The sequence below is a fragment of the Primulina tabacum genome, chromosome 1 (genome assembly GCF_025594145.1).
Source record: "Primulina tabacum isolate GXHZ01 chromosome 1, ASM2559414v2, whole genome shotgun sequence".
In the NCBI taxonomy this organism is placed as follows: Eukaryota; Viridiplantae; Streptophyta; class Magnoliopsida; order Lamiales; family Gesneriaceae; genus Primulina; species Primulina tabacum.
Window position 1 is genome coordinate 30,434,756 of NC_134550.1, and position 24,430 is coordinate 30,459,185.

The following is a 24,430-nucleotide window of genomic DNA, read 5'->3' on the forward strand; positions in this document are numbered from 1 at the left end:
CTATAATTTGTTTTAAAACTTAAACCGGGGTCCCGATTTTAACTCGAATTAACCCGAAACTCAACCAAATTTATCCAAAGTTCAACCATGACTTAATCACATGACCAGCCCTTAAATCACTTATTTCTTACCACCTACGACATTCGAAAGACCTCGACCAGCTGTTGGAATTTTCTGCACGCCTTAAATTCAAACCCTAGTGCACCTAGCCTTCGACTTTCGACCCTAAACCCAAAATAACGCTTCCAGACCTTGGATAACCCTTCTAAGACCATGAACAAATCCACGTGCACCTGACTGAACCAATCCAACCCACTTCTACAGTTCTTGCGCTCGAGATCACTCGAACTCACCCAAACTTGACCTAGCATGCCACCAAGCCTTCGATCCAAGCCTAGCCCTACTACCAACGGACCATGGACCATCCCAAGCCTTTACACGTACCCCTCATGACCTGAACCAATGTTTGGAATGAGCCATGACGTCTGCCTTCTCCCCTTTACTCGATCTAGCCATCCGAACCCTAGAACAAAGAAACACCATTGGTCCTTACCCCTCCTCAGTCCCGATCTGATATAACCCTTAGAAATCTTTGAAATTTTCTGTAAAATGATCCCTAAACCTCAAAGATCTTGCAGCTCCTTCAAACATATAAAAACCGTGAAATAAAATGGGAAGAACGCTATATTTTTCGTGTAGAAATCATGTAAAGTCGATGCATAATGATATCCAAGTAATATCATGCAAAAACATACAACACATATCATGATGTGATTGATGAGAGGAAAAGGGTGTAGGGTGTACCTTGATGAAGAAACGTATGCAGAAAGACGACCAACGAAGCGAGGGACGAACCCCAGAGAGACGGGGCGGAGTTTCTATGAATATCTCTTGAGAAATTCGAGCAAGGATGCTGCTGGAAGTCATGAGAGGCTGCTGGATTTTGTGAGGTGTGGCCGAGTGTGTGAGTGGTGAGGAGAGATTTGGTTTTTAGGGGTAGGGTTTGATATAAAATAAGTGTACATTGGGCCATAATTAAAATTAATAAGGATGTGTATGAGTTTAGGCCAAATATATATTAAAATAGTCTCATTAAGCCCAATAACACACTCGTAAAATATTTTGTTTAGGTAAGTTTTTGAAAATATTACTTGAACCCTCAAAAAGTCTTCCGTTTTGCAAAAAATTGCATACCAGTTTAAAATATGACTCGGTGCGTAAAAATATCTTAAAGGCTAAATTTTCGAAAATCTCTAATATTTACATCATATATTTAATAATAAAAAATAATTATTTAATAAAAGAATTTTCCTTAACTGTCCCCAGTCTTCGTTCCTCGTTCGAGCATGAAATACTGTTAAAAACCCTATAACATGCAATCTTAATGAACCATGTCACACAATCATGAAATCATGTCCTAATCATGCATTAAATGCATTTTAAAAATAATTAAATTAACATTTTAATAAAACCCTATATTTGCATGCAGTCAGGTTACGTCGTTTGAATTTCTAGACCTTACATGGTTACTGTTGCCTCGCCGCCTAGTACCATGGTTACAACTGAGATTGATCAATCGACCGAAAGATGAAAGGATGATCACAATTAATGAACATATTTCACCCAAAGGATATGTATATGTGTATAGAAAAGGTTTAAGTTTATGCATGTTCATGAAAAAACTATTTTATTAAAAATATTTTCAATGTTTCATGTAGATGTATATCTATTACCTGTTACTATGGTTAAGGTTTGCTGAGTCAATAGACTCACTAGGTATGAATGATGCAAGTGAGGATTTTACTGTTGAGACAAGAGGGTTGGATGATTGAATTGGCTGGACTGATGGTGCACTAACCCGAGGACCTTTGCTAGTTTTTCCGCACAGTTATTCTTTTACAGTACTTTAAAGATTTTCATTATTTTTGCAAGTAAGAGTGGTTTTTGAGAGGATTTATGTTGTTTATGATATTTTTTGAAAAATACTAGTTTTAGGTTTGGTTTGACGTTTATGATTTTATGAATTTTACGGCAGTTACTGAGTTTTGAGTAAAATAGATTATGAGTTTATTTTAATGGTGCAAAAAGTATATATATATATGTTCGGCCGAGAGTTATAAAAAAATTCTAGTACAGTTTAAAGAAAAACGAGTTAGAGACGTTTCAGTTGGTATTAGAGCAATGTTCTTGTAAAGGGTTGTGTCATCGCCAGTTCCAAAAAGCTCAGTCGTCAAGTCTCAAGTCTGTAAGTTTAAATGCTTTAAATTATTTTAATGATGACATCTGCATGCTTACATGATTTATATGCTTAAGTGACATATTTAAATGCTTTTTGAAGTTAATTGACTTTTATGTTTAAGTTGATCGATAAATGGTTCTTATAAGCTAAATGGTTAGACACTTAGATTTAAATGCATGTTGGTTACGTTAGAATTTGAAATACGTTCAGATATAATGCCTCCTAGACGCGCACGTAGTGCTGATAGATAAGCTGAGACTCATGATGATAACGGAATTATGAGGTTTGTATTGCATAAATCGAGAATTGATGGGGCTAAAGTGCAAAAACTGAGAGCTTGAGAGTGTAAATGTAGAAGGCCGAGAATTCAAAGGATAATTGGAAATTTTAAGAAGTCCAGGGATTGAAATTGAGGTGACCGAAAGTTATACGCTGAAATATAGAATTTTCGAAATTTCAAGGACTAAATTGTAAAGTTTGAGAATTTCAGGGGCTGATTTGTGAATTCTAGAAATCCAGGTGCTGTTTTCATAATTTCTGGAATTTTAGGGCCTGAATTTAAATTCGAAATTCATTTGGGGCAAAGTGAAAATTTCGAAATTTTAAGGGCCAAAATGAAAGAATTTCGAAACTTTAAGGGGCTGAAATGAAATTTTTGAAACTTATCTTGGGTAAATTGTGCATTTTTTAGATTTATTAAGGGTGAAGTGTGGTAATTTTGAAGAATTTTGGGTGATTAATGATAGAAATTCTATATGTTTTCCACTCGATTGGATTTGATGGTATATGTTTCGCATGAAGGATATTTATTTCAGGTGTAGTTATCTATGCATTGCTAGATTCAGGAGCTACACACTCATTTATATCCGAGACGTTTGTCAAACGACTGAAGATTATACCCGAGGATTTGTATTTGGTCTTTAGAGTTTCTATTCCTTCTGGTGATCAGATGGTTACCACGAGCATTGTGATGAATCTAGAGCTTCGTTTACTGAAAAATGCGTTTCAGGCAGATCTCATCGTACTCTTGATGCCTGAATTTGACATCATTCTTGGCATGGACTGACTATCTTTGAATGGAGCTTCGATATATTTTTGGGAGATGTCAGTATCTATTAGACCGCCTAGCTGGAAATCTTTTGTCTTTGAGGTAGCAAGGAACAAGCAAATACCGCACATTATCTCCTGCATCTATGCGAGGAAGCTTATAAGACGAGGTTGCTTCAGTAACAGTTCCGGACAGTCAGAAGCTAGAGGAGGTTGAGATTGTCAGAGACTTTCCTAGCGTCTTTCCTGAGAACGTTTCTGGCATTCCACCGGACCGAGAGGTGGAATTTTCTATCGAGTTGATGTCGGGTACAGTGCCAATTTCTAAGGCACCCTATCGTCTAGCACCAGCCAAGATAAAAAAGTTGAAAGATCAAATTCAAGAGTTGTTGGACAAGGGTTTTATTCGCCCGAGTTGTTCTCCGTGGGGCGCACATGTACTTTTTGTGAAGAAGAATGATGGTAGTATGCGACTCTGCATTAACTATAGAGAGCTGAACATAGTCACCATCAAGAATAAGTATTCCTTACCTAGAATCGAGGACTTGTTTGATTAGTTGCAAGGAGCTTTGATTTTCTCAAAGATAGATGATCGTTGGGGATACCATCATCTGAAGGTGAAAGAGCCAGATGTTCATAAGACGGCTTTCAGGACTCGATATGGGTACTACGAGTTTGTGGTGATGCCATTCGGGTTGAACAATGTGCCAGTGATCATCATGGATCTCATGAATCACGTATTTCATCCGTATCTGGATCAGTTTATTATAATATTTATAGATGATATTCTGATTTACTCGAGGAGCAGAGAAGAACACAGTCAGCACTTAAGAACGGCTCTACAAATATTGCAGGATAGAAATTAGTTCACTAAGTTCAGCAAGTGCAAGTTTTGGTTCGAAAGAGTGGCGTTCTTAGGCAACATTATTTCTAGAGATAGAGTTGAGGTCGATCCCAGCAAGGTCGAGGCAGTTAGAGAGTGGCCAGTACCTAAGAGTGTGACCGAGATCCGCAGTTTCTTGGGTCTAGCTGGCTAATACCGACAGTTCATCTATTGCAGTATCCCTGACTGCCTTGACGAAGAAAAATACGAAGTTTATTTGGGGAGAAAACTGCCATGAGAGTTTCGAGAAGCTGAAGCAAGTTTTGAATTCAGCGTCAGTTCTATCGATGCCATTAGGGCAAGGAGAGTATGTTCTCTATACTAACTCTCGAAGCTTGGTTTGGGCGCAATCCTGATGCAGAACGATCGAGTGATAGCATATGCATCTAGACATTTGAAGGTTCATGAGAAGAATTACCCGACTCATGACCTCAAGTTTGCAGCAGTAGTATTTGATCTGAAGGGATAGAGACATTACTTTTATGGGGAGAAGTGCAAGATTTTCACTGATTATAAAAGCTTGAAGTACTTCTTCACTCAAATAGAGTTGAACATGAGACATCGGAGATTGTTAGAGCAGAGATGGTTAGAGCTGGTGAAGGATTACGACTGCGATATTAGCTACCATTCGGAAAAGGCTAATGTGGTCGCAAATGCTTTTAGTATAAAGACATCTGTTATCGCTCAATTAACAGTTCAGAGACCATTGCAGGCAGAAATTCAGCAATTCGAGCTTGTAGTGTATGCTAGGAGCGAGACTCCTATTCTTTCTACTATAACAATTCAGTCGACCATGAGGGATAGAATCCGTGAAGGTCAGTCTTCTGATGAGCAATTATAGAAATGGAGACTGAGAGATGAATCAAAGGGTCCGAAGCTGTATTCAGAGGAGGATGATATAGTTCGATATCGAGATCGACTTTGGATTCCTGGTGGTGAATCACTGAGAGAAGTTGTTATGAAAGAAGCCCATAACACTCTGTACTCCATTAATCCAAGAAGTACGAAAATGTATAAAGGTGTGAAGACATTGTATTGGTGGCCGGACATGCAAGGAGACATCTTGCGTTTTGTGTACGAGTGTTTGACATGCCAACAAGTTAAGGCAGAACACCAAAGGCCAGCCGGGAAGCTTAAGCCACTCCCCATTCCTGAGTGGAAATGCGAAAATATCACGATGGATTTTGTAGTGGGATTGCCGCCGACTATCAGGGGTTTCAACGTCATTTCGGTGATAGTTGATCGTCTTACGAAATCAGCGCACTTTCTACCTATTAAGAAGACATTCATAATGACTCAGTATGTAGAGCTGTACATCCGATAGATAGTCTGGCTGCATGGAATCCCAGTGTCTATTGTTTCAGACAGAGATCCGAGGTTCGCATCATCCTTCTGGAAGAGTTTGGATTCAGCCATGGGAACGAAGTTGTTGTTCAGTACATCGTTTCATCCTTAGACCGATGGTCAGTTTGAAAGGGTGATTCAGATTCTGGAGGATCTACTCCGATCTTGTGTGATCAATTTCAAGGGCAGCTAGGAACCGAAGTTACCTCTAGTGGAGTTCATCTATAACAATAGCTACCAATCTTCTATAGGTATGGCTCCTTACGAGCCACTTTATGGGAGGAAATAGATCACCGATACATTGGGACGAGGTTGGTAAAAGAGGAGAGATAGGACCGGACTTGATCAAGCAGATAGCAGAACTAGTAGTCAAAATCCGATATAAGATGAAGATTTCTCAAAGCCGCCAGAAAAGTTACGCTGATAAGCGGTGAAGGGAACTAGAGTTTGCAGTGGGAGACCACGTGTTTGTAATGGTAGCACCTATGAAGGGTGTTATGAGATTTTGCAAGAAAGACAAACTCAGTCCGAGCTTCATAGGACCTTTTGAGGTTCTGGAGAAGAATGGAACATTAGCTTATAGAGTGACATTTCCACCAATACTGGCTAGAGTGCATAATGTATTCCATATCTCGATGCTGCGAAAGTACATGTCAAATCCTTCACATGTACTGAATCATGAACCTCTACAGTTGACTCCAAATATGTCTTACGATGAAAGGCCTACGCAGATTCTGGATAGGCAAGAAAGAAGGCTCCGGAATAAAGTCATTCATATGGTCAAAGTCAAGTGGCTAACTCATTCGGAGGAGGAAGCTACTCGGGAAACTGAGACCGACATGAGGAGTAGCTACCCGGAGATATTCAGTGAGTCTTAATTTCGAGGACGAAATTTCATTTAAGGGAGGGATGAATTGTAAGGTCAAAAACGCGATAACGTAATCCAACTGCATGCAAATCTAGGAAAAATGAAAAATACCTAATTAAATTATTTTAATTGCATTAATTAAATTCTTTTTTGTGGCATATTCATGGAAAACTTACATTCTTTTGACATGAAACTCATTGTATTGATGATGCACAAGGGACTGTCAGGCTAGGGATGATAGGAGCTCGATTTAGGGGCTATTAATGGGCCCTAGATGGGGTTGGCAAGGGCTGGAAAAGAAGGTAAGAGGGCTGAACGAAAATTGGGTTATAAGGGAACTAGGGTTTCAATTTTTGGTTCTTGAAGTGTGCAAGCGTGTGCGAAGGATTAGACGGCATCCAAGAGACCTAGGAAGGCTATGGAGTGGTCCTAGATGGGTTAAGGGGTGGCTAAAGCAAGGACAAGTGTTGTAAGCGTGAGGCTCGGCCTCGCGATCATGAGGGGCACGGGTTTGAGGGCTGCGCATGCATGGCCTGTAGGGCTTGGTCCAAAGAGGTCCCTATGGTTCAGCCATGGTCCTAGGAAGGTCAGTTAGGGTCTTATCTCATTGGTTAGGGGCTAGGATCGAAGAACATGAGAATTGGTTGAGGCTAGGGTTTGGACAAAGGGTGCAGAAAAATTTAGTAGCTTGTTAGGCATTTCAAAGGGATCTAAATGGCTTGAATTGGGTTGCATAAGGTCTGGTTAGGTGTGGTTAAGCTATGATGAAAGTTAGGTTAAGTTTCAGGTTGGTTTGGGTTAAAACCATGACTTCTGTTTAAGTTTTAAAACGAATTATGAATTTAGTCAAGAGGCTTAAGTTTATGTCTAAGAAATTTTTATGAGAGTATTTTAAGGTTTTATGGTAAGTTTGGATGGATTCGAGTCGAAGTTTTAATGTCCAGGGGTAAAAGGGGAAAACTACGGTTTCAGGGGCAAAATGACCATTTTACACTTAAAAAATATTAGGAGTCCTGGCAGTGTCCTGAATACTGTAATGAATGCTAAAATGTTTATTTTTTAAGGATATGGAAATTTATGATGGAAAATAATAAATGCTAAAAGACGTGTTTCATGTTTAGTTTAAAGAGGAAAATAATATTTATGCGTGTATTTTATAAGTGATGGAAATGCTGAAAATGTTTTGAATGAAATGACTTAATTGTGATGGTAAGGAAATCGGTATTCGTGAGGGACAAAGCCCTAGTGGAGCCCGTTTATAGGACAAAGACCTGTGGGAACCCAACAACGAATTTCCATAGGCCAAGACTCAGTAACGGAAAAGTGGTTGCTGGTGTCCCACCGTCTGGTACCATGGTTACAGCTGAGACTGATCAATCGGCCGAAAGATGAAAGGATGATCAAAATTACTGAACGGATTTCACCCAAAAGGAAATGTATATGTATATGATAAAAAGAAAAGTATATGATGAAAGAAAATGTTTAAGTTTATGCATGCTCATGAAAAAAATTATTTTATTAAAAGTATTTTCAATGTTGTAAGTGGATGTATACGTCTTATTTGTTACTATGGTGAAGGCTTGCTGAGTCAATAGACTCACTAGGTGTGAATGTTGCAGGTGAGAATTTTATTGTTGAGACAGGAGATTTGGATGATTGAACTGGCTGGACTGATGGTGCACTAATCCGAGGACATTTTCTAGTTTTTCCGCATAGTTATGCTTTTACCGTACTTAAAAGATTTTCATGACTTTTGGAAGTAAGAATGGTTTTTGAGAGGATTTATGACGTTTATGATATTTTTTGAAAAATTCTTCTTTTAGGTTTGGTTTTGACGTTTACGATTTTATGAATTTTACGGAAGTTACTGAGTTTTGAGTAAAATAGATGGTGAGTTTATTTTAATTTTGCAAAAAGTATATCTACATAGGTTCGACCGAGAGTTAAAAAAAATTTCTAGTACATTTTAAAGAAAAATGAGTTAGAGATGTTTCAGGTAGAATGTGATCTTTTGATTTTTAATTTTTAATTTTTATACATGTTTTTTTAAATTATATATGAAATTTTAAAAAAATCCACAGTCAAGTGAGTGACATAAATATTGTATATAATTTTACTATGATACAAATTAAAAACTTCAAAAGCAAATGATTTCAAATGTTCAATACTACATCTTCTTTGATATTAAAAAATTGATCATAGAAAACAAATAATTCGAAATGCCCAATGTACATTTATATGCAAACATTAAGCACATAAAAATACATAAAAAATATACATAATAACGATTCGTATCTGAAGGCTTGATAAAAAAACATAAATTATATACTTTTTTAAAAAATTATTCACCAACTAATATATATAAAAATTACTTGATCGTAAAAAAATTATGTATTTACATCTATTTTTCTTTCAAGTGAGATAATTAATATCCATATGAAAATTTTATAATGTAATGTACATATAATTTTAGTTTTGATTTTAAAAGATTGTAAAAATTCAAACAAAATGAAAAAATGAAAAAAAAATTTATAACAAATATATATGTTATATGCATGATAATATTATTAAATTATATAACTAAAAGTTAAATGCATCTTCTCGTCAAAATCAACCATCAATCAAAATTCTAAATATGTAATGTATGGAAAAAAGATATTAATGAATAATTAAAAGACACATAAGTTATTTTATACTATAAAAAATCATAATTTTTATAATAAATATAAATTATAATGATCATTGATTAAAATTTATCAAAATATTAGATCTTTTTGCATATGATATTTTTATATTTTTATTTATGTATTTTGAAATCAAGCTAATTAATTAAACAAATATACATTTTTTAATTAAAATTTATTTATTTGATTATATTTCAAATTTTTATAGTGAAAATCATACCGGTAGTTTAAAATTCATATTTAATAATTATTGTAAGAGTATATTTGATTTTATTTTATATTTATCATATAATCTTATTTAAATATGTATTCATTAGATATGTTCATTTATTTATTATTTTAAATTGTATTTAACAACAAATTAATAGTCGATTTTGATATAAAATAAATTATTTATAATATAGAATTCTAAAAATAAAAGGTAAAAAAAATATGTAGGATGTTAAATATTATTTAAATTGAATATTATCAATTATTTTTTACTATCAATATTATTATTTCATTAGCTTTAATATTGTTTTGATGAGTTAGTTACGAATATTTTAAATTGATAATTATTTGTAGTGTGTTTGAGTTATGTAAATTATGATTTAAACATTGATACATCCATAACATGACTGATTTTTATATTATTATGTCTTATACATAATGTTTATATATATATATATAATTTATTTCAGTTCATTTCGTTCAATATATTATGTTCATTATAATTTATTATATAATATAAAATTAACCTCTGAGAAACAATTTTGATAGTAAGTTATATAACTTCTTAACTAAATAAAATTAAACTAAGATAAATAACAAAAGATTCAAACTATTTTTAAAAAAAATTAAATTTTAAATTTTTATTACATAATTGATATTTACATATATCACACGTGTTTAATACAAGTTACTAGAATTATGTAAAGTAATAATGAACGAAAATGAATGGAACAAACAAAACTTCTACTTGATTTACAAAAACAATTTAAACTAATATAAAATAAACTCATCATATCCTCAAATCGAAACATAATTAACGAACAAAGGAAAAAAATATACACAAATCCCCTCACATCCAAGGGTGGTTGGGCAGAAAACAATCCAATGCAGGATCACGCATTACCAGAACTCTGTTTAGCTTTCAGCACAAGTTCTTCAGTCGTAGTACCGATAATTTCATTGGCACGCTTTAGGCCAACACAGTAATACCTTCCAATTGTATCCTAAAAATTAATACACAAAATCACTTCCGTTATTATTTTAAAATAAGCAAGACTGACTTGAACTTTTCATATCTTCAACATCTGATATCATGCCAAAACCACCCTAAAAAATCAAAGCAAGGAAGGCGTAAAAAATGCTTTACTCAGAACTGTGGTTAAACCCTGAGGAAGCCATCATCATCATGGAAGAGTTATTCAACATTACAGTTTCATCTCACAGAAAATGTAGATACTAAATTATAAAAAAATCAACGAGTCTCTGCAACTCCCACCCTCTCTCTTATTATTCATTTTCTGTATCTTTCTTCCTTTTATTTTTATATATTTGGAACCTGGCTGGCAACAATACCAGATTCAAAATTAAACTTAAAAAATCAACCTTTTAAATTATCAACCCCTTAACCTCTCTCTAATTTTCTCCTTTCCCCATCTACAGCCACCGCCACTCACTGTACAAGTGACATCTGCCATTGCATGTATCATTTTCAATTCGAAAGGGTCCAGTCCATTCGATCTTTCTCATTTTCTCCCTTCCACCAGAATTCAGCGTCCGTACTTTTCTTTCTGTACTCACAAAACTCTAATGACTATTTTTACCTCATGAAAACAGTTTTCAACACTGTTACAAAATTATGGTCAAGTTAAATGAAAAAACATAAAACTTGATCACAATCAAAATCAATCAATATATCAAGCCCTTCAACATGTCTTATGCACGATTCTATCCCTTGAGCCAAGCCCCCGAAAAATGACGCTATTTCAAACAGCAGGAAACTAAATGGTTTGTGTAGTGGCAGACAGTGGCTGTGCGCGAGAATAGTTGCCAACCAATGCCTGGGCAAAACGGTCACATCCGCAACATAGGAGACACAGCTCGAAGGCTTTTCTGTGTTATTTTTAAAATTCAATTTCAACCTAAATTTGTATCCAGGGTCCCCTAGACTCCCCCACAAAACAGATGGAAAAGAATCTCACCTGACAAACAATGCCCAATTTCTCCAATTTGTGGACCGCATCATCAACATCAAAATTACATTCTTCACCAAATTCATCTTGTATCAGCTCCTCACATTGCCGGTCAAGATCCTTTTTTGTGTAATAAAAATGACATGTCAGTACTTGTAGTTCTAAGCATTTCAAACTCGAAATCAAACAAGTACATAAACATCATGATGTCCATACGACCAGCTCTGCGCACCTCTAATGTAGCCTTTCCTTGCTCCATTAGTATGAAGAATGAAATAATGACCTCCTTTACCTGCACATTTGCAACATGGAGTTTACAAGCAGGAAGCATCTAAACAGCAGCATATGACATGAAGAAACTTGGATTTTTGCATATTCGAAACTCACGAACGAATATGGAAAACAAATATATAAAAAACCAAACGAGCCGCCTGTACAAACCGAGACTCCCTATATCCTTCCAAGCAAGTTTGTACATGTCCATTGGAAGAGTGAATAAATTTCTTAAACCCTTGCTAGTCTCACAATAACAGAGTGACGAAACAATATGATGTTGACAGACACTTGTTTGTGATAATTACTTGACGATGAACATACGCTAATGTTAATCCCGGGAGTTGTACATTATATATTGAGTTTGGAAATTTGTTTAATCTATGGAACAATTCCGCCATAATATTATAGTCGGATTGATCTTTTTTGGGAAAAAAAAAAAAGAAAAAATTATCCAAGATAAGACGGCTATAAATTTTTTTTAAGAAAGAGCATTCTTACAACTTACTTCTTGTTGAATAACATCATCGCACAAATGGAGAAGAGTGCCCTTCCCACTATCCAGTTGTTTGTCATACATCGACTGCGTGATTAGGTTCTGATATGTAGCCATATTCTGCTGAAACCTAAAGGTGGTTAAACAAACATTATTTAGAAACTTAGAATTAACAATAAAAAGCAACGGAGAGCAATAAATATTGATGCAATCCTAGAAATATCAAATAATCAGACAATTCATATCGTGGATGAAAAGGATGATGAATTAAGAATTTAAGATCATTTTAAGCTGCCTCATGATACGGAAATGGTTGGCCCTTTCTAATTCTCAGTCAACTTTTAGAGTAGGGTGTGGTTCAGTTCGCAACATGGGCAAGTACTAGCAAGCAAGAAGTTATCTCGAAATGGCATCCATAAAATTCCACTGGACATGGAGAACCTATTTTAACCTGAAGTTCCAGAAATGGCCATTAAGGGATACCCATGGTGGATATTTATATTCATGGTTTACAAATAACATATTGTTCCTCTTGAAGGGATTGACGACAGTAAACAATTTTTTTTTGCAGCCCTGATTGCAGATTTTTAGTATTTTCAACTGAATAATATACATGGAAAAGTACCCAAATCTAATGAAAGGAAGACATACGTGAAGTATATCTTTGCACAATAACCAATCAGCGTGGAAAGGATAGCAAAAATGACCCAGAGGTCAGCTTTGGGCATTTCAATAGAACCGCTACAGCAACCTGGAAGAGTCCATGAAACGTGCATTTAAAAAACATTAACATTGTTAGGATAATTCAACTAATGATTATTAATGCGACGAGGTATCTAACCAGTCCAACCACAGCCGATACAATAAATTTAACCCAGTCCATCAGGGTTAAACTCGGATTTTTTTTCTCTGGCTGTCAAAGGAGAACAGAAGTTTGAAATTGATTAGCGCATTTGCAATTCAAATATGATGGTAGAAGACACAATAGTACAAAATGGAAATGAGCTAAGTACAAGGATAAAATATAGCTCACAAGAACGATTTCCATATCAGCCACTAGGGATGTTTTTGAAATGCTTCACAAATATGCCTCGTTCTGGCTTTGTCAAAGAAGTAGCTCTCCTACACAACAACTAATTTCCATTAACCTTCATCCTAACTTATAACAAAGGATAAACAATTATTGTTCATACAAACCCAAGATCCTCAGATTAGTGTAAGCAGTAGGTAAGCACAATACATTGGGTAAAACCAAATAAAAAACCTCAAGAAGAAACACGTCAAATCGGTTTTCCATAAGTTTCAGGTGATGATCTTATAAACTGATGCACTCATCTAGAGAACTTTCATAACGGTGATTGCTGACGAGGCTTTCAGAGTCTTTGAAACATAAAAATAATATAACGGAAACATTAAATAAAAACCAACTATATATGTGAACACGAAAAATTACAAGGAAAAGTTGCAAAAGAAATGTAAATCGTATGCATTAACAAGATATCAGATATTACCTGTAGACAACAATGATCCTATCAAAAGTGGGTTCTTGAATTGTAATTTTGCTTAGAAAATTCCGAATACTAAACCACACAATAAAAACAATTAACAAGATAATCTTGTCAATATACAAATAATATAAATTTATAACATGCTGCAATTGACAGTTTTAGGTTACTCAACTCTATGTTCATGAATATTCTAAATATGTAAAAGCAAATGAATATTAAGCTATTTTCAGTTATCAGCTTGAATTTTCCCATATCAAAATTATTAAAAAATTCGACAGAATATATTTTAAAAGATGGTGTTCGTATACTAATTTTACAAAGTTGATTTGGTTGTAAACTATTTGACATTGTATACTGAAAATTGCATTAAGATGGTGGAGAAATGCAGAGAATGGAAAACAAGGTTGAGCAATTATTCTTGTCTTAAAAAGGTGAGTTAACATATGAAATGGACTTGAAAAATTGAAGAAAAATTATGTTTCTAAATATAAGGTGGAAGGTTATGTTATTTTGGGTTGAGGGGGTGGGGGGGGGGGGGGGGGGGGTGGGGTGAGGAACAACTCAGGTCGTAAAAATAGTCCCTCGAGTAAGAGAAAAAACAGGAAGCCTTCATACTTGTAAGGAAGGCACGAGGACATAAAAGAAACATTATTAGAATGGAATACAAATTCATACCCAATTTTAAAACTTACACACGTGCAACCATTTCCATAATTGAGTTTCGTTCTATTGAATGAATAGCATTTAAAGAAAAAGATTTTATTAGTTAGATGAGAGTACAGAGAAAATAACTGAAGGAAAAAGAGAAAAAATGTAAAAGACCACAAGAACTATGAATAAAACCACAAAATTTCAAACCTGGTTTCCATGTTCTCGAGACGAATGCGTTCAACTTCTAATTCATTTCCAGCCCCAGAGGTAACTTCTTCATCCTTTTTTGGATCCTTTATATGGCGTGAGATTGATCTCTTCCGCAATACCTTCTCTAACCTATATTACAAAATAATGATCGCTAAAAGTTCAGTGTATATAAACATTGTAGGATGAAGCAAATATACTTTGTAAGCAAAAGGGAAGACAAAAGTGCCAAATAGAGCCCTAAACAGATAACCTGCCTTTTACATGTACTTGTATCAATGCCCTAGTAATGCTACTATCAATAAGTAAATCACCTGGTTTTCCTCAAAATCCATGACCAGAAACGTCCAATGATCACATCCACTTTCTCCATAAAAAAAAAATCAGTGGTCTTATCAATGCCAATCCCACGTCTGAAGATTATATACTACACAGGAAACGAGTACAAGTACAATATTAGGATGTTGAGAGCATAAAAAAATTCATTATAAAGCAGAAACAAAGTAAATAACTTGAAACTAATTTTTCACATATCATACTTTATATTTTCATGGGACCAACTGCATGCAGATCGTAAATGAGATGACTACAAATAATTAGGTCAAAATCATGAATAGTAACTCTCAGATAATGTGGTTAGTAGCTTACAAGAATACATTCCCGAACTTGCTGAAATGGCAACTACACTGAGCGAGATGCTATTCATAGAATCCTTAGATATCTTAAATGCACTCCAAGGAAAAAATTTCTTTATAAGAAAATCATGAAAGAAACATAAAAAATTTAAATAGATGCAGGCTTGGACGGAATTGTATTTGTCAGACGAGCAGCTTTAGGTAACTGTAGTACTGAACATATGTAAGACAACTTAGAATAGCGATAGACAATCAGTTGTTGCAAAGGAGTGGCCCCAAATTTTAATTGCACGAGGATGATACCTGGTCAGAAAGACTATCGGAAGAATTTGAAAGCAACGTCGGATGATCCGATGACGTATTGTGATAACAAGGAAAAAATAAGTGTCGCTCACAATCCAATCAATGCAGCAAATCTAAACAATAGAGATTTGTTAACAAAGAGGATTCGACATTGAAGGAGAAATCAATCTCTGTAATTTCAGAAAAAAATGAAATCTAAAATACAAATGAAGAAGACGGCGTCCTTATACTAGGACCAAGTAAGCTATGGCAAACAAGCTAACTACACGCTGGCTAGGCTAATTAACGTCAATACACGTAGGTAACTCCCTCTATTATATTTAACACTCCTCAAGATGAAGAGTGGATATTGTGCAGTCCCATCTTGGATAAAAGCATTTGGAACCGAGACGCCGACAGAGGTTTAGTAAATAAACCTGCAGCTGCAAGGTCGACGAAACATGCATCAATTTCACAATTCCTGCCTGGGCTTTCTCTCGTACAATGTGACAATCAATGTCTATATGCTTTGCTTGCTCATGAAACACAGAATTAGAGGCGATGTGTATCACAGCTTGACTATCACAAAACATAACTGCTGGTCCATCACAGGTGATTCCAAGGTCTAAGCAGAGAAATAATATCAGAGTTTAAGATTTGCTGTGGATTTGTATGCAATCCTTGACCTGCTGTCCATTTGATATACTTGAGCTCATTGATTGCTGCCTCCACGTGAGGAACTCGTGGACTCGAAACATATTGACTCAATCTACTAACCACGTATGACAAGTCAGGCCATGTAATAGTGAGGTAAAACAATTGTCCAATCAACCTTCGATGCAAAGAAGGATCCGTAAATAAATCTCCATCCTCTTGAGTAAGTTTGATATTTATCATCCGTTGGGGTGCTACGAGGCTTACAACCTAGCAACCCTGCTTCAGTAAGCACTCTGGATCTTTGACAAATTGATATATCATGCTTTGAGCAAGCCACTTCTATCCCCAAGAAGTATTTCAACTCTCCCAAGTCTTCCAAACGAAATTTAGTGTCAAGAAAAATCTTCAAATCGGACGCTTCCTTTTCATTTTTGTAGCTATTACAATGTCATCAACATATACTAGTAAAGCTATAAAAGTGTGTCCTTGTGATCGAGCAAACAACGAATTATCAGCATGTGATGGTATAAAACCAATACTCAGCAAAGCGGAAGAAAATTTGGCAAACCATTGACGAAATGCTTGTTTAAGTCCATAGAGAGATTTGTGTAATTTACACAGCATTTTGTGGTAAAATCACCCTCACTCTGCACTACCTTTGATGTAGAGACATATAAACTTCCTCCAACAAATCACCCGTGAGGGAAAGCATTAGCAAGCAAACATTTAACTGAAGTGAGTTTCGCAACAGGGAGGAAAAGGTCTCAAAATACTTGATACCTTCATGTTGTGTGTAACCCTTTGCCACCAACCTTGCTTTGTAGCGTTCTAAAGAACCATCAGCCGCAAACCTTTCCTTATAAACCCAACGACAGCCAACAACTGTTTTTCCAGGAGGTAAAAAAACAATAGACCAAGTCTCATTTTCTTCTAAAGCCTTCAAATTTGCAGTCATGGCGTGTCTCCATTCAAGAAGAATGGCTTGAGAAAAGTGCTCAGGTTCAATGACAGAGGAAATGCTGTTACGAAGGCATGGTATAAAGCACAAAAGTTTGGAAGAGTCAGGCCAGAACTTAAGGGAAGTGCAGTTGAAGACTATGAAGAATCTGTGACATTCATAATCACAGAGGTGTGCAGGCTGAATAATAGGAGTTTGAGAACTTGAAGTATACTGTGAGGAAGGATTATTTGCAAGAAAAGAAGGAAGAACATGAGCAGTTAAAACTTGCTCAGAAAAGAAAGCTGATGACTCAATGGAAGAAGGGGAAGCATCTTTGAATGGGAAAATATTTTCATGAAATACCACAAATTCAGCAAGTCCATCAAGTTTCGAAGAATTCCAGCAATGATTAACAAGAACACGATCGAGTTTACTACAAACCTTCGGGCTACTCCATGTATAAAAGCACCCAATAAAGCGAAAATCCAAAAGGTCAAGTGAAGCCACACAATCAATAAAATCCTTAGTTTCATAATTCTTGACCACCAATCCACCTTTCTTATCACCCGGAGACAACTCCATTCTTGATATCACTTAGCTTTGCGTTCATCTCAACAGGAGTATCAGAAGGTTTCCATCCAATCATCTCAGTTTCTTTCAAGAGGTCCAGAATATATTTTATAATCCCTTTCTTGGACCTGGTCATCTCCATTCCAAGAAAGTATTTCAGCTGCCCCAAATATTTAATCTCAAACTCCTTGGCTTTTTCTTTCAATCTGCTAACCTCTTCTATGTCATACCCTATTAAAACTATGCCATCAGAATAAACAATCAGTATGGAATATTGTCCGCATATGACCTTTTTGTGAAGACCGTATGGTCAAATTGTTCTTGATGATAACCTAGTCCTTCGAAAAATCTTGCGAACCTTTCAAACCATGCCATAAGAGATTGTTTTAGTCTGTATAATGATTTCTTTAACTTGCATAATATCGATCAAATTTATCAGTAAATCTAGGTGGAGATTCCATATAGACTTCTTCCTCTGAACCATTTAGAAAAGCATTTTTCACATCCAATTGATTTAATGGCCAATCAAGAGTCATTGCAACGGAAAGAATTACTCGAATGGTGTTAAGTTTAGCTACTTGAGAAAAGGTTTCAGAGTAGACAACGCCATATGTTTGGGTGAAACCTTAAGCAACCAAGCGAGCTTTATACCGTTGAAAAGATCCATCATAATTGTATTTTGTAATAAAGACCCACGTACATCCCATAACAGATCTATCATTGGGTAGATCAACCTTCTCCCATGTAGAGTTCTTCTCCAAAGCTCTCAACTCGGAAATCGCTTCTTTCCACTCTGGTATTTGTAGTGCCTCATGTACATTGTTTGAAATACTAAAAATATCCAACTTAGAAACAAAGAAGTAATAGGAGTGTGATAAGTTTTTATAAGACACAAAATTAGAAAGAAGATGTTTCGTGCATGACCAGATACCCTTTCTTTGAGCAATTGGAGGATCAATATCACTTGAGGGAGTTATGTTGGGAGCGTGAGTTACCTGATCAAGCCTTAGAGTTGATTCGCAGATTTGTAGTGGGATATGATCTCCTCGATTCTTTGCATTTTCTGTCTGAGTATAAACAAGACCCTTGAACTGCTTCTTATCTACCTCCGTAGTGTCAGTTAGAGTTAAATCATGTTTAACTACATGCTGGACAGAAGAAGCTTTATCCCCAAATTCAATTGTTAAATTTCAATTAGTTAAACTGTCATCTATACCGCTATACTCCCCCTCAAGATGAGAGTTGTGGTATGATTGACATTCAAAAAACGAAACTTCCATTGAGGTTTGAGACAAACAGTTTTTTGGAGATAGGATCAAAACATTTGTATCCATTTTGGTTCGCATGGTAACCAACAAAATGCCCTAGTGAGCTTTGGGGTCGAGTTTCGAGATGCTAGGATTATGGTTATGGACGAAGAAAAGACTTCCAAACACTCTAAGGGGAATATCAAGAAGTAAATGAGTATTAGGGAAACATTGGAACTTTAGTTTGAAAACTAATAGCTCGAGCAACTTCAAAGAGATGCTTATTTTTCCGTTCAGTGAATCAATTTTGTTGAGGAGTATTTGGACAAATACTTTGATGTACAATTCCCTGTTCCACAAAAAAAAAACCTCCGTAAATGATTGATATATTCCTTTCCATTATCACTTCGAATATTTTTACCCTATTATGAAATTCAGTGTGAGTCATGGTGTAAAATTTTTTGAAGACATGGGCACATCAAATTTATCTTTTAAAAGAAACACCCTAGTCATTCTATAATTATCATCGATGAATGTGATAAACCATCGTTTGTCAGGCAATGTTTTAACTTTGCATGGGCCCCAACCATCGCTATGAATCATGGTAAAAGGTGCTGATTTTTTGTATGATTGAGGTGGAAAAATAGCGCGATGATGCTTTGCTAGTTCACACGCTTCACAATGCAAATGAGGAAGATTTTTATTCATAAAAAGCATAGGGAACAAGTTTTGCAACTACGTAAAATTAGAATGGCATAACCGACTATGACATAACATGATATCACTGACAATAGACGTCGAAATAGAATTGAAGCAAGTCTTTTCATCGAATCGTCCAAATAGAGATTGAGCATCGAAAAGGTAGAGTCCACCATCGTATCTATCATTTCCAATCATCCTCCCCAAGCTAAATACTGAAATTTACAATGAGAAGACAATAAAATTACCCAAAAACTAAGATCAGTAGTTAATTTACTTACAAACAGTAAATTATAAGATATGAAAGGAACATGCAACACGTTTTAAGTGCCAAAGAAGCAGAGACAATAATGGTTCATTTACCATCAACAGGAGAAAAAAACTATCAGCAATTTTAACTTTTTGATCCTGGACCAAGGAATTTAGGAGGAAACAAAATTGTGACGAATCCGTCATATTATCTGTAGCACCAGAATCCAGAATCCACGAGGTATTACGAATCGAAGTTACAACATTTGCACAGAAGAAGTACATGTTCGGGTTAGTGAACACTAAGGATTGGAGGGATTCAAATGAGTTTAAAATTGATCCTTTGTGACACAAAGGAAGAAGATGGTTGCAATCCAGAGTAGATACTGCTTGTTTGAAAGGCGCGACTACCAGCCCTGTTGGTGTTGCTACCTGGCTTCCTTGGGTTTTGATTTTCCACCCTTTTGGTCATCATCAAGGTTATTGTTCTTATTAACCATGGAAGAACTTTCTTTCTATAACTATCGGAAAACAAATAGACTTTGATAGCATCACATGGCGTCGAGCCTCTTCCCTACACATTTCAGAGAAAACCTCGTGAATGTCTGGAAGAGGGTTGCAGCCAAGTATGCGGCCGCGAACCTCGTCAAATTCTTTATCCAGACCAACAAGAAACACGAACACACGACTCTTTCCTTCTCTTTTCATATTGAGCGTTTTACTTGCTAATTTCCCATTCCTCCACTTCAAAGAAAACCAACTCTTGCCAAATAATCATCAACTCATCGTAATATGTACTAACATCACGAGATCCTTGTTGCATCCTCTACATACGAGTGTCAAGCTCGTATAGTTGAGAGTAATTTTCCTGATCAGAGTAGGTATCTCGAACAACCTCTCACAATTCTCAGGGTGACGGAAAAAACATAAACGGTTTTCCGATGGAGTGTTCCATTGAGTTGATCAACCATGCAATGACCAAAGAATTTTCAGATCACCGTTTTTTATATTTGGCATCAGTCGAGGGTGGAGGTTTCACCTCTCTATTCCAATAACCCAATTTGTCTTTTCCATTGATTATAAGACGGACAGATTGTGCCCATTCAAGATAATTTCTCCCATTCAATCTGTGAATCGTTATTTGAAGGGAGGTTGTATCAGAGAGGGCAATGTTTGAAAGAGTTTGAGATCCGCCCTCCAATGTGCTGCCACCGCACCGCAGCTTGTCGCAGAAGAAGCAGAACGACGCCAACCATGGCTGCTTTGAAGTTCATAACCGATATAAAAGCATGACAAGAAGAATAAAAGAAAACATTATTCTGTTTAATGTTTCATATTCAAAGCTAGTGCAGAGTACACTTAAATAGGAAAACACCACAAAATCATATCTAAATAAAATCCCAATAAGTCTGGGAGAATATCTTAACTTATTAAACTTAAAATCAAATATTATCCTAATTGATTCCATTAAATCAATCATCTTGATTCTAGCAAATCAACAATACACCTTTTATATCCTGGAGGATATCTAATAAAAACGCACTTGATGGCTTGAGGAGAGAACTTGATGTGAGAGGCCACGAGTGTGGAAGCATAAGATAAATACACAAAGGACTTTAAGTGAATAATGCAGATTTTTATGATGTAGTAGCTCAAAAGGTGTTTTGTGAGAAAGAAGAGGTGACGGTGTACGATTAATCAAATAAACATCCGTCAACACCCAATCACTCCAATAGACAAGAGTGGATGTGATTGAAAGAAGAGAGCTCGAGCCACATTTAATATATATTGTGTTTTCGCTTAACCATGGAGTTTTGTTGAGGCCTCTCCACACTAGAATGATAGTGAATAATTCCCTCACGTCTAAAGATATCAATAAATTTTAGATCAGGGGTATTGTCACTTCGGACAGATTGAATTTGAATCCCAAAATTGAGTCCGAACTAGCCTACAAAAATCTGGAAATACAATAGATACTTCAGACTTAGACCTTAACATATATACCCACGTATATCTAGAATGAGCATCAATGATCGTCAAAAAATATTTATAGCCCTCAACTGATATTGGAGTAAAAGGAGCCCATATGTCAATGTGTATAAGCTGAAAAGAGTCTTGTGTGGCTCTTGCCATAACGACGACGAAAAAAATTCAAAGTTTATGTTTATCTGATACCATATTAGCAAAGAGGATTTGATATTGAAGGAGAAATCAAGCTCTGTAATTTCAGAAAAATGAAATCTAAAATACAAGAAGACAATGTCCTTATATACTAGCACCAAGTAACCTATGCCAAACAAGCTAACTACACGCTGGCTAGGATAACTAATGTCAATACACATAAGCAAATCATTTAACAAGATTGATAAACAATACATCATTTTCGAATAAAAAAAAGGATAGAAAGTGACGTTGTGTGGATGAATTATGTTCCAACCATGCAAAAGGTTTACCAAACTAAAGCTTTATAGAGCTAATTGGCAAGCCGTGAATGATCAACATACATGGTTTAGCTTGAGGCAATGTGTTGAAAATCTATAGGAATAAGTTTTGGAGTTGCATCCATGATAAAGATGGATAAGTTGATCAACAATCTGTTTGATTAATTAGATGATTGTTATTTGATCTTGTTCTTATTTCTTTACTTGTTTACATGGATTTGCTTCTCCTCTCCCATCCCCCCTCCAACCCAAGGGTAGGCAGACTTGGCATGAGAGTATAAAGTTGGTCCTAACATAAAGGAAACTCCTAACTAGAAAGTAATAGAGCAAAATCAGAGGCAGATATACTTAACATTAAGGATTTTTTTCTGTGGAATCTTACATATGACCATGATGACAAAGTTTCTCACTTTCAGAATCAGAAATGAGCCTCATATCCGTTGGCATGATGCCACATTACCTGGAATAAATAGGTCAAAAAATTCTGTTCAAGAATGTCGACTTCATCCTTAGCTAAGTTCTGCTGCTCCAATTTTTTCGAACCGTGTAAAGGATCAAAGAGGGAGTAGAGTTGCTGTAAACAATCAATAAGCACATAAAAAAAACTATTGAACGTAACACAGAAGAAGAAGAAAAGTATGACAATGTCCGTATCATCAGCAGCTAAAAATAAAGAAGTTTGTAGGAAATCACCATAAGATCCTCGAACTGTAAGAGATACCAAGCTCGAATTGTGTATTCAACTCTCTTGCAGAGTTTAAAAAACTCGGCACGATCAGAATTATGTTCTGCAAGCAATTATCGAAACAAAACGCTCGAATTCATATATTACAATAATTAAAACAGCATTTTCACCACAACATGGATCAAATCGATTGAGGAGAATACAATAATCGTGCAAAACAAAAAGGAGGACAAATTAATACATACGAATGAGGTTAGCCAAGTGCACGATGAGCTTGGGCTTGAGAATCGGAATGACGGATTCTCTCTCCAATCGGATCACCTCTTTCCTACGATTCTTCGTGGTGGTGGTGGCAGCGGCGGCGTTAATGGTGGTGGTCTCCCCCTCCTCCATTGATGTGGGCATTCTCCGTTGTGTTCCTAAAACGTCTAGACGAGGCGAACGTATCGACACACTCCCAACTGTATTTATATTTATCTTCAAATTTGTTTTTATAAAATATGTGATCTTAATAAGAAAGATTAAGATACAGATTTTTATTTTGTTAAAAAAATTTTCACCCACAATGTAAATCTAAATTAACATCATAATTTACAAATCACGTTACTAAACTAAATTTTATTAGATAAATTATATATAAAAAATTAACTTAAAAAGATGTTAATAGGAAGAACATATATCATTATAATATATATGTGTATATATATAGACGTGTCATAAATTTATTGAAATAATATATTGAAAATATATATATATAATTAGGAATATAACATAAAGCAGAAGTTTTTTTAGAAAAAGAGAGAAAATAATATCAAAATTATGCAATGACTAGATCATATGATAGACAGATGATCTGAAATAATTATGTTTTAAAAGTAGGAAAAATATTAAAATTGTGTAGTTTTTTTCCTTTCTTTTTTTCTGAAAAAAAAAATTAGTTATTGTTATGAATACTTTATTTCAACTATTTATTGAAGAATAGAATAGGTTGGATGTAGAGGGTCAAACAAATGGATATTTGAGTTTTTATGTTGCCAAATTATTCTTTTTCTTGTTTATTATATTTTTTTAAAAATAAATATTTTAAAATAAGAGCAGAACTAATATCTCATATTCTTTCATTTTCTAAACATCTGTTCTCTTGTCTGCCCCCACACAACAATTATATTCAACTATTCCAAAAAAGATATCATATTATTATATTTTATCATGATGAACTTATTCAATATGTAATTTATTGCACAATATTTGGTATTTGCGGGCGTGTCAAGTGTAAAATTACACCGATTTATGTAAAAACAATAAAAAAATATAACTTCTAACTGTCAAACGAAAGCGACTCCTAAATTCTGCGGTCGGTTCTAATCTCTTAAGCAAATATGACGCCGGGGACGAAGAAAACTACTTGAATTTGAAGAAAAACACGTAACATTGTTTATATTTTTAATAAACGGTACAAATTTACAAGACATAAAAATTAAACATATAAAGTTGCTGAAATCTTAAATGACAAAACCTAGAATGCCAGAAATATACTGGAACGCTTAAAACCTAGTGCTTGAATATTGCAATTTAGCATAGAGTATTTTCAGATTTTTGTGCAGAGCAGAGTTTTGTGTGTCTCCTGTGCTTAATTCTCCCTATT

General features: G+C 35.3%; 3 protein-coding genes across 4 annotated transcripts; 1 reads left to right on the plus strand and 2 right to left on the minus strand.

Annotated features, from left to right (window-relative positions):
• Positions 1-5,986: 5,986 nt before the first annotated feature.
• On the plus strand, positions 5,987-6,391 carry LOC142507594 (uncharacterized). Its single transcript, XM_075619506.1, has one exon. The coding sequence runs from the start codon at positions 5,987-5,989 to the stop codon at positions 6,389-6,391; it is 405 nt and encodes a 134-aa protein (XP_075475621.1).
• A 3,603-nt stretch (positions 6,392-9,994) lies between these two features.
• Positions 9,995-19,625, minus strand: LOC142543580 (uncharacterized). 2 transcript variants are annotated; one of them, XM_075650937.1, is made up of 7 exons: positions 13,048-13,115; positions 12,856-12,927; positions 12,666-12,765; positions 12,027-12,144; positions 11,478-11,537; positions 11,255-11,365; positions 9,995-10,279 (listed from the first exon to the last, which is right to left on the minus strand). In XM_075650937.1, exons 3-7 carry the CDS (start codon positions 12,740-12,742, stop codon positions 10,169-10,171), a joined length of 477 nt encoding a protein of 158 aa, XP_075507052.1. In that variant the 5' UTR covers positions 12,743-12,765; positions 12,856-12,927; positions 13,048-13,115; the 3' UTR covers positions 9,995-10,168. The 2 variants fall into 2 exon arrangements, 1 of the variants encoding a protein (XP_075507052.1); XR_012819787.1 differs by lacking the exons at positions 9,995-10,279; positions 11,255-11,365; positions 11,478-11,537; positions 12,027-12,144 and adding exons at positions 13,526-13,594; positions 14,381-14,512; positions 14,695-14,807; positions 19,501-19,625 and having other exon boundaries at positions 12,700-12,765; positions 13,048-13,136.
• Positions 19,626-20,360: 735 nt separating this feature from the next.
• On the minus strand, positions 20,361-23,235 carry LOC142543587 (uncharacterized). Its single transcript, XM_075650945.1, has 3 exons — positions 23,031-23,235; positions 22,794-22,888; positions 20,361-22,674 (listed from the first exon to the last, which is right to left on the minus strand). Exons 1-3 carry the CDS (start codon positions 23,188-23,190, stop codon positions 22,519-22,521), a joined length of 411 nt encoding a protein of 136 aa, XP_075507060.1. The 5' UTR covers positions 23,191-23,235; the 3' UTR covers positions 20,361-22,518.
• Between the last annotated feature and the right edge of the window lie 1,195 nt (positions 23,236-24,430).